This window comes from Talpa europaea (assembly GCF_964194135.1).
Source record: "Talpa europaea genome assembly, chromosome: 10".
NCBI lineage: Eukaryota > Metazoa > Chordata > Mammalia > Eulipotyphla > Talpidae > Talpa > Talpa europaea.
In genome coordinates, this window is record NC_140077.1 from 18347185 (window position 1) to 18364353 (window position 17169).

The following is a 17169-nucleotide window of genomic DNA, read 5'->3' on the forward strand; positions in this document are numbered from 1 at the left end:
GGCACACTCCTCCGCAGTAAAAAGGAATGAGCCACTGGCAGGAGCAGAAACATGGATAAATTTCAAAATCAGGAGGCTGAGTAAAACAAACCAGTTTTGTATTTTTTTTTTAACTGTACACAATCCACAAGCCTTGGAGCGACAGCAGGGCCTTCCTTACCGAACGCTTCTTCATCCCCCACCTTGTTCCCTCCATATCAATTCGAGGAGACACAAAAAAGCTAGAGTGATATCAAGCAGATTGGTGGCAGCCTGGGGGTGGCAGGGGAGAGGGAGGGCTGCCAAGAGGCACAAGGAACATCTGGGGTGTGCTTGCCATCTGACTGTGGTGATGGGTTTGGATGTAAGCATCTGTCCCCATCCAATTGTAAATTTTAACATATGTGGTTTCCTACATGTCAGTTATATCTCAATAAAGCAGTTTTTAAAGATCTGCTGAGCCCAGCCGCTAAGGTTAGATCAGAACTTCTCCGATGCCCCACCCCAAGGTGGGGGGTCGGGGGGAGTCTCTGCTCAGAATCCTTGGGCCAACTGCAGGGCCTCACCTTTCAAAACACTTCCTCTCCGCCCCACTCATGCCAGGTGGGTTCCTCTGGCCTGGGTGAAGGCCTAAACATTCATCCGCATTAAACACATGCTCTTCACAGGTGGACCACACGCCCCAATAGTAAGAGCAGCCATTTGTCAACACCCCGCCCCAAAATGCAGTTTTACAGAAACTTCCCAGTTTCACCCTCCTAGTAAATGGAGCAGGTAGGGAGAAACATTGTCAGTCTATTTTACTTATGGCAAATCTGAGCCTCAGAGACAAGAAATGGCTTGCCTGAGGTCACACAGCTGGCAGGAAGAACTCCAGGAGCAAATGCAGGTAATCTGACTGCAGGGCCAGTGTCTTCGCCATGAGCATTAATAGCCAAGAAAGCGTGGACTTGGTGCATGGTTGGTAAACTTTTTTAATGCACTTGAAAATGTGGTCATAGCTGACATCATGAAAAAAATGTTCATCCACGTAAAATCACCTCACAGAGGACATCTGTCACCCTGCTGTGTTCCCTCCACGACGCACGTGTGTCTGCCCCCAAGACACAGAAACACAACCCCTGTTCTCACACATGGCCCTCACACGTGGCTGGCAGGATGCCGATGAGTGGTGCAAACAGTGCGGAAATGGTTTGGCAGTTTCTTATAAAGTCGAATGCTTCCCAAACCAGCAATCACACTCAGGGGCACTTACCCAAGAGAAATGAAAACATATTCACACAATGATCTGAACACAAAAGTGCAGCAGTTTCATTCATCATCACAAGCACCAGAAACAACTCAAGTCCTTCAACTAGTGAATGAACAAGTGCAATGTGTGTGCGGCGGATGCTGCTCTGCGGCAGAAATGAGCAGAACAAGACCCAACAAGGAGAACCCTCAAAAGCAGGCTCAAAGGAGCCAGACTCCCAAGGCCACGTGCGGCACGATTCCATTTATATGACGTTCTGGAAAAGGCAAACCTACAGAGCAGGACATGGCGGTGGACATCAGGGCTTGGGACAGAGCTGCGAGCACACAGGCATGCAGACCCACACGAGGTTCCTGTGGTGACAGACATGTCCTGTATCTTTACTGTGGCGGTGGTCACACAACTTACACACTTGTCAAACTCACCAAACCTCACACTTACAAAGGATGACTTTTACTGTAAATGAATTATACCTCAAAGCAACAAGAAGCCAGATCTTCACTAAGTTCGAGGAAAGGGGAGTCTGAGGTCCTGACCACAGCACCAGACACCCCACCCCAGGAAGTGCCTAGGATCTGGGCCCCCTCAAGGGCCACAGCTGGTCAAGTCTGTTGCTCTAAGTTCCTCCCACATCTGTGGATGGGGGTGCAGTTCCCTGCCCTCTCCAGCCCCGCACCTGCCTTCTCCTTCCCCTGCTCAGCATCTAACAGCAGAGCCCATATTCCCCGCCCACTGAGGATGGCTGCACAGTGAGGCAGTTGTGTGCAGAGCCCAGCTCCACCTCTCACAGCTACAGGACCCCCAGGCAAGTCATTACCTCTCAGAGCCTCCATTTCCTTATCTACAGTATGGGACTAACTGGTACCATATTGGTGCACAGCTACTTCTAAAATCAGTGGCTTAAAACAGCAAACATTTCATTATATCCCAGTTGCTGTGAGTCAGGAATGTTGACTCAGTTTAGCTAGGTGCCACTAGCTCAGTGCCTTTTGTGAGGTTGCAGTCAAACTGTTGGCTGGGGGCATGTCTTATCTGAAGGCTTGCCTGGAGAGGGATCCATGTCCAAGCTTACTCACTTGCTATCAGCAGTCCTTGGTCCCTTGCCACAGGGGGTGTCTACCTCAGACATGGCAGCTGACTTCCCCCAGAGACAGTGACCCTTGGCGGTGGCCAAAGTCTTTTTAAAACCCAGTCTGGGGAGTGGAACCTCATTATTTCAGCTCAACTAAAATGTTAGGAGCTAGTTGCTAAGTCTGCTGTGCACTTAAGGGGAGGGGATCATGCAAGGATATGAGTACCCCGAGGTCCTGCTGGATGTGGGGATGATTCGGGCCAGCTTAGAGGCTGCTTCCTACAGACCCCTACTTTGTGGGGATTGGGAGGGGAGATGAGGTTGTAATGTTCTGCAAGGCATCTGGCGCAGTATTTAATACACAAAGAAGAATTGAGACTCGTGTAGGCAAGTTGAAGTCTCTTGAACAGGCTGTCGTTAGGCATGCAGTGTGAGATCTTGGTGCTGGGCAGTAAAGGAAGCTACTCCTTTAGTCCCCACTAATTTCTCCACAGGACACCAGGAAGGGCAAGGTCCAAAGCAGGTGTCCTCTGGACACTTGGCAATGGATGAATAGACTGAAGAAGTGATCAGTGACAATTAATTCAACAAGTCTTCTTGAACACCTGCTACATGCTCTAAGCCAGGCACAGGGAAGCAGCAGTCCAAAAGGCCATGGTCTCTGTTATTAGGAGGCTCACAGTCCATTGGGGGAATAGAACAAATGACTCTGCAACTTTTCTGAGACAATAAATTGCATTCTGTAATATAAAACATGATCTGAGTGACTCAGGATGGCACAGAACAAAACCAGTGTGGGCTTGGAAATCCTGGGTCAGTACATCGTATACAGTGGATGCTTCAGGGCATTTGGACTTAATTCTGTGGACTTAAGTTTCTATTCTAACTCCGAATAGAGAAAGGCTGTTTGGGTTCTGGGTGCTATGTTAAGGGTGTCGGAGACCCCGGAGTTCCATAGCAGGGTCCCTAACTCGATTTGAGGTTCAGAGAGCCATCAAGGAAAAAAGAAGGCTTTAAAATCAAGGTCTGAAGGATGAGTGAGAGAAAGGCAGACATAGAGGTGAGGAAGAGGAAGGAATGGTTCCCAGCAGAGAAGAGGGCTTGGGGCATGCCTGGAGGGAGCAGGGAAGTCAAGCCCTTTAAGGAGCCCAGAGAAGTTCCCACCTGCCGAGTATTAATAATCATCTCCATCACCCAAGTCCCTACCCCAGTCTTTGAATTGGCCCCTAGAGTCTTTCCCCAGAGATAACCTGGTCAATGAATGCATCTAAGCTGGCCCAAGTCAGGACAACCCTGGCAATCGGGATCAGGGCATTTGGAATAAGGCAAAACAGAGATGTGCAGCCTCCCCTTGGGCTGAAGCAAGCTGGCCATTTCCTATGGTGGTGGTGGTTTTTTATAAGGGAAGTAAGACTTTATATTGGGATGAAGTATTAAGGTTTGCAAAGTTTTTTCAAGTCTGTAGACTCCCTGGATCCTCACAACAGCATGGAGAGGTGAGCAGGGCAGCTGTGGTGATCCCATTTTGCAGAAAAAGAAATCAAGGTTTAGGAGAGGTCAAGTGACTTGTCCGAAGGCACACAGCAAGTCAGTGGCATGCCAGGGTTTGAACCCAGCACCTCTTGTCTCCAGTGCTCATGCTCTTGCCCTGCCTCCAGAAAGTTAGACAAGCCTCTTTCATAGGGGTTGCAAAATGACCCTGCGGGCACTCGTATTCAGCACCGCGGGTTCAGAATTAGGCTGTCCTGAATGCAGAGGGATTAGGTGGGCCTTGAAAAATGGGTGGAATTTGGAGAGGTGCAGATGGGGCAGAGAGAGAATCATGTCAAGCAGAGGGAATGACTTGAAAAAGGTGCGAAGACAGGAGAGCACAGATTGATGTCAACTGCAATAATAAGTATTCATAGCTATTAATGACTGTTATTATCTAGAACTATTGTTACTATGATAGCAGCTACTTTCTGGGTCGATTTTACATACCGTTCTCATTTAATCCTCACAGGAATCCCATGAAGAAGGTCTGCTGTGACCCTTGCTTCCCACAGGTCTGCTGTGACCCCTACTTCCCACAGGTCTTGGAGTCGATGACTATGGCTGTGGGGCTGGAGGCATAGGTCTGGGGTCAGAGCTGGGACCTTCACTCTGGCCAGGTAGCCCTGCTGTGCCCACACTCCTGAGGCCTGTGTGAGAGTGGCCCTGGGGATGCTGAGCATGTAGAGGTTGGTCACTGTTGGCATCGCTTCCTCCCTGCCCCTTCTTGGCCGCCCAGCTCAGCCTAGTTTGGGCATCTGGGGCTCTGCTGAATGGTGGGGGCAGAGCTTGGAGGGGGCAGTGTCAGGAAGTCACTCTGGAGGTTACAGGTCCCCTGGGATGCTTCCCTTGACTGCAGGGGCAAGAATGAGCTGACTGAGGGTCACCCAGAGGGCTGGGCAGCCTCATGTCTGGCAACTCATAAATGTTCAGGAGGAATGGAGCCCTGGGGGGAGTTTCCACTGTGTCAACAATATCCTTGCCTGGGGGGTGCCCCCACAATGGCTCCTAAAAGAGTTGTTTGTAAACTTGTCACTAGGGGGGCTCCTTGGGAACTCTCCCTGGGGTCAAATGGTGAGACTGGGTCTGTGGGCAGGACCACCAGCCCCCAGGGTAGCAGCTTGCTGTTCAGACCCAGCATCTTGAGGCCCCGTGCTGCTGCTGCTTCTCCCCAGGACAGACCAGCACCTCCACACAGCCTTTCCCACTAAGCCTGCCATCTTGGAATTGCCAGCAAGCTGGGTTCCCTCTCCCACTCCACGCTAGTTAGTTTCTTCACAACCGCTGCTGTCCCCACACATCCACCATTGGGTTAGGGACCTCATGAGCATGCTATTGTCTACTTCAGAGCACCCATCTGTGCTTACAGCAGGTCCTGCTGCCCCCAGGAAGACTGAATGACTTCATGATGACAAGGGGGCAAAGGAGCATGTCAGGGAATGGGCAGGATCGGCACCCTCAAAGCCAAGTTAATCTCCACACTGAGCCTCCTGCTCTCACTCACTCTGTGAAACCCCAGTCTCTGAGATTTCCAGGGACCCGATGTGTATAGAGCTGTGCCGCCCAACATCCTCAGTGCCAGGAGGGAACCAGCCCTCCTCCTCCTCCTTCTCCCCCGACACACCCCAGGACTCCAGAAGGGGATTCCACGTGATAACTATTCTGGGTCCAGCTCCCTATCTGTCTCCCAGCATCTCTCAATACCCCAGACAAGGCCCGAGAGAATGAAGGGGATCAGGGCTCAGTCGCAGTCCACACACCATGCAGACCCTTACCCGTATTTCCCCTACATAAACCCACTCTTGCGTGTGTGTGTGTGTGTGTGTGTGTGCGCGCGCGCGTGCGCAGTCACACAGCTGGTGTGCCTAATGAGGAACACACGCACCCAGGGGACATTCTGTCCTGGGTGCCTGCCAGGGATATGGGAGGCAGAAGATTCAATCTTGGTCTTTGGAGGGAGCCAGGTGTGCGCACACACACATGCTTGTGTGTGTGTTTATACATGAGCACACACAGGCCTGAAGGAGCTTCCAGGGAAACTGTCACAGAAGCACATCCATTCACACAGCACTTCGGGGTACCAGGTGTGCTGCTCCTTGTGCCCATTTGCTCACTTTCTCCCGTTTCAACCCTGCAGGGTAAACCTTGCCAACCTGATTTACGAAAGTGGCCACTAAGCCTCAGAAAGGTAAAGAGCCTGATCCATAGTCACACAACCAGAAAGAGTGGACAGGACTCAAAAGCTCTCCCCAAGAACTCCTGCCTACCTTCCCTTCCTCTCACCAAGCCTAGCCTCATCACCAGTTCAGGTATCACTTTCTGCAGCGAGCTCCAAAGGCCCTATCACAGCTGGCCACCCAGCTCCAGCTGCTGCGTGGTGGCCTAGCAGCTCCCCACTCTCCCCCTCACTCCCTGATTCCACCTGCTGGATGCCAGGAGGTGGGCTGAGTTAAGAGAATAAGGGGATAGACCAGCCCTATCCCCACCCTCCCTGATATCACAGGCACAGTAGGGCGTGCACGCGGGCATGCATGTGTACACAGGTGTTCGCAGACACCTGTCCGGCTCCAGCAAGCACACCCTGGCCTAAGCCTCCAGAGCAGCCACAGGAGACGGGCTCCTTCTGCACTAATCCCAGATCTCAAAGGCCATCTGATGCCCTGTGCTGCACCTGTCTGAAAATCAAGGAGGCCAAGGAGATGCAGGGAGGGGGACGCTATGCAAGGACGGGCCTGGCTTCCCTCGGCGCTGCCAGCCCCAGGCCCTCACTCAGCCATTTCCCTTTCTGGGCCCCATCTGAGAAAGGACTGAGTGGGAACCAGTCTCTTGGTCCCTGCACCCCAGCATCTAGGGTTTAAGTCCAGAGACCAACCCGGCGTGACATGTACCGCTGGATGCTGTGCAAGCCATGAAGGGGGAGAGGGTATAGGAGGTAAAAAAGGGAGAGGTGAGGAGGGTGGCGGAGCGCCCCAGAGCTGCTCTGTCTTCCTCTGTGCTGCCTTCTGCCCTCCTATCCTGCCCTCAAGATTGGGAGCCACACTAGAAATCTGCCCAATTACAGAGATAAGCGTGGAACTGCCAAAACCATCTTACAAATGAGAATTCATTTCTCCCATCGGTCTCTGGCCAACCTGATCCCAGAGGAGCCTGACTCCTCACCACCAGCCATAACACACACACACACACACACACACACACTGACATTTACAGAATAACAAGGCTATGTCACAGGCACAGAGGTCCACAAATGCGTCCGCTCTCACAGAAACAATATGCAATCCCTTAATATAATACAGATAGATACACATCATGTGGACACACACACAATCTGTGGACACCAGAAACACAGAGAGCCAACACAAACACACAACTAGTTCAACATTACACACACACACAATCTGGGGTCACTCTGTCATCTCTCACTATAACCCAGAAATCCAAAATCTTCCATTTCAACCAAAGAAAGACCCCAGGCCCACAGGGAAATACAGTCAAGAACTATGTAACTGTGTTTGCAGGAGTCAGGCTGCAAGGCTGAGGAAGGTTTGCTCCAGGAAGGAGCTAACACCTCACTCCCCCAGCTCCCCGCCCCCAGAAGGAAGCAGAGCCAGAGCCACTCGGGCACCAGTGTACAGGTGCGGGCACGCGCAGGTGTGGACGTGGGTGAGGACATAGGGCGAACAGGCTACCTGCTCCTCCACAGCCCCCAAATCACATCTCCTCCTTGTGCTGATGGCAGGCCGAGGCGGACCAGGGCCAGCTGAATGGGGGCCTTAACTGAGGAGGGTGGTCCCAGCCAGGGGGTAGGGCAAAGGCAGATGGGGTATTGGATGCCCAATTCCTAGAGTTCTCAGGAAAACCCCAAGCTATCCTCCTGTCCCCAGAAAAGAGGGAGAATGCCTTCCCAAAACCTTTTGTTTTCCCCACATTATGTCCTTTTTCACAGTGTCTCATGTAATCCTCCCAATAATCCAAAAAGGAGGTGCTATCATTAGCCCCATTGACAAATGAGGAAACAGGTTCAGGAAGACACTTGCCTGCAATACCACACGCGCCAGCTACCCCAGAGCGTGAGCTCTTGATGGCCGTGGGCTGCCTCGCGTGGTGTCGGCGTCCTCACTCCCCTCTGAAGCCTGTGCTCCAGGGCAACGGGAGGACAATCTGTACGCCTCCTCAGAGGGCTTCAGTCCTCCGCAGGCCCAGGGCTGGCCCAGGGCTGACTGAAGTGGGAAATGCCAGTTGCCTCCAAACCCTCTGCCAACAGGCCTGGCTGGGGCCAATGAGCCCTGGGAAGAGCCCCTGCCCCACAGTCAGGCATGGCCAGGCCCAGGTCAGCCCAGTCTGCGACTCAGGCCAGAGCCTAGGCCACTGGCAGTGCCCTTGGTCAGCCCTGGATTATGTGTCTTCCAGGACCTTCCATCTGTCACTTAGCCCTCCAGGCCCTGGACGAAATTCATTTCCTTTTAAGAGAGCCAATGATTTGCTTTTCCCATCTCTCCTTCCCTGCCTTTTTCTTTTTTAATTAGAGATTACTCTCTCAAAGTCCAGAGCCTGGAAGGAGGAAGCCACCTGGTCACCAGTGCCAGCCACAGCCTCCCACGGCTCCCGTCATCACTCTCCTTCCTTCCTGAGCCTCTCCCAGGTCCCTCGGTGCCCACTGCACTCAGCAGATGGAGGCTGCCCCATCTCTAATGCCCTTTCAAGGGGGGAAGGAGGGCACAAGGAGAGTGTGACAGGGACTCCCCAAGGTCAGCCCACACTGTTCTGGAACCAGCCAGTTCGTACAGGAACGCCTGGCTCCTGGGGGCCTCCTCTTCACAAAACAAGCCCCTGGGAAGGCATTCCCTTGCGGGTCTGGTGCCATCACATCAGGCATGTTTCTCTGGAGACCAGGGCACTGGGGCCAGGTGGTGAGGGAGCAGGCGTTGGGGCAAGCAGAGGCCCCGAGAACAGGGAGCCAACCGTGCTCCGCCCTTCTCCCCCTTCACCTGCCTGCCTATGTGGCTCTGACCACGGACATGAACGCCAAGGGTCAGAAGTTTGCTGGCCTCCCCAGCAGGACACACACTTTAAGAGCTCAGGACAGGGATGTAGGGGAAAGGGCTGGCATTTGCACACCCATGTGCAAAGGCACAAGCTGACACAGGCTTACACCCACAGATACCTCCAATGCATACCCGTGAGCAGACACACATACACACACGTGTGCCCACACATCTCTCCATGGCTCTATCATGACACACACACTGATGTCCACAGCCTGCATCCCAGGACCCCCAAAAAGATCTCCCCAGCTGTTGAATTATGATCCCCGGAAAGGGGGATACAGATACCCAGGGTTCCCTAGCTCGCTTGGGGGCTAGTCAGCAGCCTGAGGAGGTGAGAGGACAAGGAGACTTTGAGGGGAGACTCAGCTACCAGGGAAAGCTCCCCTATTTCTGCTCTTCCTAGCTTTCCTTTCATTTCCCCACCCCGGTGTCCACCACCCAAAGGTGCCCCCTCCCACAGCCCCAGAATCTAGCGAGGAACGAAGAGGCAGAGAAATGAACAGCCCTCAGCCCCAGTGCCTCTCGGCTCCAGGCCTCCCCAGGTGGTTGGACCCCCAGGCATCAGCTGGGGTCTTACCGTGGAGGGTGTTCCGGGTGATCTGTCCCCCCATCTCGGGCAGCGGGCAGCACAGCCACCTCCGTTTGGCTGGCTGGCCTCGTCACAGAGCCGCCCTGGCCTCCAGCTCCCCTCCTCCTGCCCCGCCTTGTCCCCCGCGGCCAGCAGCCGGCATGGCAGGGCTGAGCCGGCCCCTTGTGCCCCCACGCGCTCCCTCCCGCAAGGCACACAGCAGTCCGCCTGCAGGGCCGGCCACACAAGCACGCACACCCCTCTGGCCCTGCTCGCTGCTGCTGCTGCCGCCTCCCAGCTCCCACCCACTCCCGGAGCCTCCCCCACCTCCCCTCGCTGGTACAGGCGATGGGATCTGTCATGTTTATTTACATAAGGAGGAGGAGACTGGAGGCTTCCTGAAATAGCCGAGCTTTAGTGCTGGAGATGCCCCAGCCCCAGCCGACTCACACACATACACACACACACACACACACACACACACACAGGGGAGCATACACGTTTCATCACAGACACACACGTCACTGTTCACCCAGGCCTGCCGCCATCCACATGCCATGATGCACTCACTGCATGCAGACGTCAGGCCAGGTGAAGAGGCAGCCATGGTGAGCACAACAGACCTTGTCCTGCCCTCAAAGGGCTTACAGTCTGCCAGGGGAGCTCAGTAATAAATCGCTCACACCGCTTCTATCTTCTTTCAGGCTCTGTTGCAAGTGCCATTTGAATATTAACTCCTCTGGCACTCACAGACTGAATGATGAGGTCAGTATTATTATTTTCAGTAGGTACCATTACTATTGTTATTTCACAGATGAGGAAACTGAGACAAAGAGGTCACCTTCTTAGAAGGTGGCAGGGCCAGGACGCAAACCATGGCAGTCTGGTACCAGAATCCACCTTTTACCCCCACGTCAAATTGCCCTTTAAATCATGAACATACACAAACCAATATATACAAACCCACATTATCCATCTACACCATGTCACAAACATGTGCACAAACACAAGCTCATAAACACTTGAAAGCATTCACATTATACACACTTAGCCACCTAGTGCACACCTGAGATATATGCACACCAACACCTACACACCCACAATGCACACACTCGACACATGACAATGTAGTCTCTGGAGAAATCTTGAGGTATGGAACCCACACTCAAGAGAAGGAAAGTTGCAGACAGAGCAGGTAATGCCAGCAGGAAGGAGGCCCCTCTAGGCCTAGGTCAGCCTGCCGGGAGCCCAAGTCACCCTCAAAAGAGCACTGAGTTGCCCTGTGCACCTGGCGCTATGCCTAAAGTTACCCAGAAGATCAGAGGCAGAGCAAGGACTCAAGTCCAGGTCTGTGGGACAATCTCACAACCCATCACCCTCAAAGGCACTTTGTAGGAGAGGGGTCTCCCTTCCACACCCCATAACAGGACAGCTCCTTCTTGCCAAGCCCTGGTCCTGCCTCCAGCCTCTGTCCTCTGGGGTCAGGGATTTGGGTTCCTGAGCAAAGATGGGGGTGGGGCAGGAAGGTGAGTAGGCAGAGGGAGGGGGCTGGAGGAGGAGCCATGGGGGTGGTGGGGGTTGCCCTATATTAGATGCAAGCCCTGCACACCTAGGGGAGCAGTGCTGAGCCCTGAGTTGGGGGGGGGGGCATTCCAGCCAGACCTAGGATCACCAGCAAGAAGGCTGGTTAGGCCCTGGGTGGGAGTGCTCCCAGCCCAAAGTGCTAATCCTCTTCCTAGCCCAGAGGCATGCCTGAGACTTCTCCCTGGGAGAAACCGCAACATCTGATTCCACACCAGGCTCCCATCTCCAGACCTCCAGACCATGCTGGCTGCTGGCTGGGCACATACACCCACTGCCTTGGGGAGGGAGGCTAAGTCAAAGTCTGCCCCAGACTCCTTTTGTGGGATAATCACAAGGCCTTGCTGTGTGCCAGTCATGTCTAAGCACATATGCATAACAGCTTATCTGATTCTCACCTCAGGACACTCCTAAGAAACAGATTGTGTTTTATGCCCATTTTATAGATGAAGAAACTGAGGTAAAAATCAGTTGCTCTGGAGGCTGTTCCTGAAGCAAGTCAGCTCCCCTCCTACCCTGCCTGGCCTTTTTCTCCTTAAATGGTCCTGCCATACCTTTTAAAATTGAAGTATAATTGACATAAAATATTAAGTTAGTTTCAGGTATACCACATGATTTATTGCTTCCTGATGAGGTTAAATTAAACTGGGTAGTGGGCTAGTTGCCCCCATCAGCACCCCAACTACCAGCAATATTTCCCACCCCACAGTCTGAAGGGAAAGTTTCTGCTCCTTTAATCTGAGAACAGGTTATTCCCAGTGCTTGCTAAGCGAGCAAAACGAGAAAGTGCATGGCAGAATAAACTCAAATATAAAAGCTAGACCCCCAACTCCTACCCGGGGCAGGCAGGCAATTTCTTGACCCTGTCCTTTCCTCTCTTGGAAAGCACTTTCAATAAAACTTGGCTTCCCTCTAACATCTCAGTCTCTGTGGACTCTTCCACACCCATGCCCAGCACACCCTTCCGTGCCACATCACTTCCTCTTTTAATGCACCTGGTTGGGACCTTCCCTACATGGTCTTCCCACAATCCAGCACCCACAGACCAAACTCTGCCCACCTTGGTTCCTGCCTTTACCCACCCTGGAGTGACCTTTTCCCATCCACCCTGCACTAGCAACCTCTTGAGGGAGGCTTTTGCAGCCCCGTGTGGAGAGTGAGCCCCCTTCTTAGAGCTTGTCTCTCCTTTGAGGCCTGAGTCTGCCCTTCCCAGTCCCTGCTCTTACTCTTTCCTGCAGAGATGGCCATTGTTGCTATGGCCTTGAATGATTGCTCTGGCGTCTCCCAAGAGCATCTCAACAATTCAATTTGACCAACATTTACTGAGTACGTACTATGTGCCAGACACTAAGCAATATCCTGGGAATGCAAGGGTAATGAACAATAAATGGGCCCTGCGTCTCATGAACTTACCAGTCCAGAGGAAAGCAGACATTTATCAAGTAGTCTCACTAAGGAGCAAACAATCAAAACCCTGAAAGAAGGAGCAAGGTCCTGGGGGCACAGAGTAGGCTTTCCTGAAAAGCAGTGGTGAAGGATGAGTAGTCATGTCCATGTGCTGTGGCAGCAGATTGAGGGAGAAAGTGCTCCAGGGTGAGTGCAACACATGCAAAGGCCCTATGGTTGAAGGGAGTCCAGAACATTTGGGAAGCAAGGTTAGTATGACTGGAGTTGAGAAAGAGCCTGGGGCAAGCCAAGGTGGGCTGGGGACACACAGGTGGGGCGTGGGGAGGGGCTTGAATACATAAAGATTCTGACCTTTTTTCCTGAGGTCAGTATGGAACCCCTGGCAGGCTTCAGCAGAGAGGCAAGACCAGACCCAATTTCTAAAAGGTCACTCTGCCATCTGGCATGGAGAATGCAGGGGACAAGGCAAAAGCCTCCAGAGGACAAAGCAGTGGCAGCCAGCAGGATCAGGCCTGTACCTGGCTTGCCCCCACTCCCTTGGGGTCTAGCATAATGCCTGCTCAGAACAGATACTCAGAAAACATCTCACTTCATTCATGTAACTTTCCAGAGTCAGGATTGTGGGGAAGTAACCAAGCAGGGATGGAGGCAGGGTAGGGGCTCTGAGACTCAGAATCCTTCAGGAAGGTGGCAGTCCTCACCTTGACTACTTGAGTAAGGATGGAGAAGAGAAAGGGGGAGAAACATGGACAACGTCTCAGCACCACAATCTGGTGGGGTTTCTGCAGATTTACCTAACTACAGTCCACTTCCCCAATTTAAAAGGAAGTGGCAAAGTCCTATATCTGGGGTTCCCCACCACCACTGCCCATCCAGAGCAGTGTCTAAGGCCTCTACAGGCGACATGACAGCCAGAGCTACACCCACCTCTGTTTTATCGCTTTATTGCTCTCAATGTTATTCACTGGGAATCACATAAAATTTCATTTGACCAAAGAACTGTTACTAAAAGGAGTTAGAGAACCATTGCCCTACATCAATCATTTAGTCACTCATCAAGCATTCACTGAGAGCCAACTAGGGAACTGCCAGTGAGAGAGACCCAACTTCCACCCTTCAGAAGCCAAGCAGAAACCAAGCTGAGATCAAGCAATGGGGTTTCTTTGGCCAAAGGTTTTCAGTATTCCATTCTGTCGGCAGAAAGCATGTGAAAGGAGAATGGAGAATCTCTCAGCAAATCTACAGAAGAGGCTGTAAGTGCTGCCAGTTGTTAAACACTGTGCCAGGCTGTGCTAAGCATCCCACACACATAACCCCACCTAATCCCATGACATCCCTGCAGGACTATAATCAGCCCCATCTGCAGGCTGTAAAACTGAGGCTCAGAGAAGTGACACTAAAGGCAAGACAAGTCAGAGATCAAACCCAGGCCTGCCTGACCTCAAAACTCACTTATCCAATAAGGGTCAAGAGCAGGGGCTCTCCATGCTTGAGGAAGAGAAGACAGAGGGGACAGCGGTCCTTTCTTCAAGGAATCAGAAGGCTTCCTTGTGGAGGCAGAGCCTGGAAGCTTCCCAGTGGACAGGGTGACATCCCAAGGGTGGAGCTTACATAATGGCAGGAGAGGTGATGGGCGTCCCATCTGCTAATAGGAGAGCTCACAAACCTTGGAGAAAGTAGACCCATCCATGACTGGGTGGGGGCTGCAATACCCCAAAGTCCACAGGCAGAAGGCAGAAGTGAGTGACCCCCTGAGGAGCAACTTGGTCTAATGGGAAACCCTTCAGGCTTCAAAAAGAGAGGCCCCCTCGCTCTGGCTAGCCCTGGATGTCTCTGCTCTCCAGCCTCATCCAGGGAACCTCCTTCCTCTTGACTCTCTGAACCCACTCAGCTCCCAAGACAGTCCCCACCCCCGAGCCACCCTCCGCACCCTGTCATCTCCCCATCTCCTGATCCTTTCTTCCTGCTCCTCCGCCCGCCTGGTGCCGTCTTGATCTCTGTGGTAGGGTTCCGAGCTCCATTCTCCTCCTCAGTCCTTTTTCCTGCCTCATCCATGACTCCCAAGGCCCAGCACCCATATCCTCAGGCTGCCCCTGCCCTCTCAAGTCTACAGCAGACCCAGCAACGATAGAACAAAACCTGGAACAAGTTCACTGGACAATACAAACCATCAATATCACAGACTCCAAGATCTCTGAAAGGAAGGCGCCTCAAGCGCCAGCCACAGCCTCACACAGGCAAAGACGCGACCTGCGCATTTTACAGGTGCACTGAAGGAGGCCTAGCACGTTGCAGCCTTTTGCTCGGTCACAGTGGGTAGAGGATAAGGGGCACTTGAATTTGGATCCAACGTCTTCTGGTACTTAACATGACGTGCAAGTCAGGGCATCGGGAGGCCCAGGAGACTGGGCGGGGGAGAGGAGATGTCTTCTTGTTTATGAGGTGGGCATCTGGAGAGATCCATAAAGACATCAGAGAGGGAGGTAGCCCTGTGGGGAGGAGCAGGGGGGCAGCTCCTGGTTGCTATGGTGTCTTTCATCTAGAACAAGGGATAATTTGATTAAGCTGATGAGTCACCTGGCATTTGGGGCTTAAGGCCGAGCTCTCAGGGCCATTCTCCTCACCTATCAGACTGGGCCGGGCACTGGAGAGTGAGGAGCAGGGAACCTCACCCCCAAACTTCCTCCCATACCCAGAACCTGGATGAATGCGCAGGCCCCTGCCTAGAGTCTTGAAGAGTGAGAGATGCGTGTGGTGATGAGGACAAAGACATGCAGAGACAGACAGGACGCATGAGCTGTGTGCAAGAAATGGAGCCAGGGAGCCCCTGCACATCCTCTGGGGCTGGGACAGGTGCCCCAGCAGTGACAGCTGCCAGGCACCCAGGATGACGAGAACACAACAGGTGCAGAGGCGGGGGCGGAGACCAGAAAGGGAATCTGAGAAAACAGCCTGGATGGGCGTCCCTCCCAGGCCCCAGGCCCGGGGCCAAGCAGCCCTTTCTCAGACTGGGATGGAGTCGCCAGCACCCACTCCTGCTGGACCTCAGGGCCATGCCAGCTGCCTAGACTTGACAGGGGTCACCAACCACACCAGGCAGAAAGAACAGAACAAGGAAGAAACCCAGTTTCGATTTCCAGGACAGAGTGCGCTGGGCAGAAGCCAGGCCCACAGAACCCCCAACAGAAAGCAAACATGCACCTATGATAAGATCTTTGTCCCTGGCCAGGGAGGGTGGGTGCATGTGAACACCCCACCCACGCAGAGGTTGAGAGACTGGTCTGGGCCTTAGAGAGGCAAATCCTGTTGCCACATGACTGCGCCAGCTTCTGAGCTTCTCCCAGGCCCAGCGCTCAGCCTGCTTGTCCAGGCTCAACAAGTAATAGTAACTATTGCTGTCAGTGTTGTTGCTCAGAGACCCAGAGAACTCGAGAATTCAGGTAGAACATGGAGGGGCTAAGGTCCCTGCCCCAACATCTGAGAGGAGAGACTTAGATGCAAGCCAGGAGTCCAGCACTAAGCACGCTCCAAGAGAAGGGGGCACCTGCTGTCAGAGAAGGGGCCTCACAGCTACTATTGCCTTTACGCAGATGCCAGGACAGAGCGCCAGGTAATAATGCAGGGTCTTCCAAGCAAGCATCATTCCTTGCCACCGGGCTGGTGCTCTGGTTTTGTTCCAGGGTAAAAGGCATTTTCAACTTGAAGCCAGCCCTCGTCCCCATGGTCACAAGTGATACATGACCAGGGTCTGAATTCATATGATGCTCCCTAAATTACAGCCTTGCTGAGCTGGAGGACAAAGGGCAGACAATGAGAACTGGGGGAAGGGAGGTCGCGCCCAGGAAACCCAGGTTAGTACGGGAGACTGGACACGTGCTGGAGCGAGACAGCCCCGTCCATCAGTCATGCGCACACCCACCCAAGCTGCCAGGCCTCCCCAGATTATGAGAAAAGCTGGCAGCTGACAGCAGGTTAAATCTCTCCTCTGCAGCAAAGGCCCCCCTCAGCACTCCCCGCTTTGTCTCTCTTTCTCCCACTCCTCCCGTCCCTCCCCTCCCGCCTTCTCTTTCACACACGTGCCCTCACACACATACTCCGTCTCTCACACACACCTTCAGGCACCATGGCTCAGCCGGGACTCCAGGTACCAACCCCTCCGGTGCCCAGGCCCCAGGCTGGGAGGCCCCTGGGGCTCCTCCACCAGACACTCCTGTCTCTGAGCACCCTTCCCTGCTCCCTGCCCCTCCCAGGTCCAGCTTTGGAGGGACGGCAGAGTCCAGCACTGCTGACCTGGGCCCACCTCCCCCCTCTTGCCCGGGCCCTGCCTGCCTGCTGCCCACTGCCAGGGTCTCTCACTCCAATACTGAGCTCAGACATTAGGCCTCAGTGGGCATGAGGGTGTGATGGTGCAGGACCCCACGGGGCCAGGCCCTGGGAGTGGGGACTCCCCATAGGCAGCCAGACCCCAAGGACACGAGAACACTAACTACTGCTCGTGCCCCCACTGAGTGTCTACACAGGGGCTCAGAGGTGTGGTGAAGAGCAGGCTCTGCAGGCACCACTCGGCATCTAGTTCCTCTTCCGGAAGTGCGGTGAGTAACAGCAGGGCCGACCTCAGAGGCTGCGGGGGAGGAAGGGAGAGCACAAGCAGCGTGCTCAGGACAGTGGGATGCACAGGAAGAGCCGTGTCCGAGGCAGAGCTGCTGGAGAGAGGCTCCCAGTCCTGGACGTC

General features: G+C 53.6%; 1 protein-coding gene across 2 annotated transcripts in view; it reads right to left on the minus strand.

Moving 5' to 3' along the window:
- Positions 1-17169, minus strand: part of NEURL1 (neuralized E3 ubiquitin protein ligase 1) — a gene marked incomplete at both ends in the record, with an annotated part of 56125 nt that overhangs the window by 17230 nt on the left and 21726 nt on the right. Inside the window, one exon of one of the 2 annotated variants that reach the window (XM_084244809.1) lies at positions 9459-9492. The exons of the other annotated variant lie outside the window; for it this stretch is intronic. Within the exon in view, the coding sequence (XP_084100935.1) occupies positions 9459-9492 (34 nt within the window). Of the gene's footprint in view, positions 1-9458; positions 9493-17169 lie in introns of those variants that run through there. 2 annotated transcript variants of the gene reach the window in all.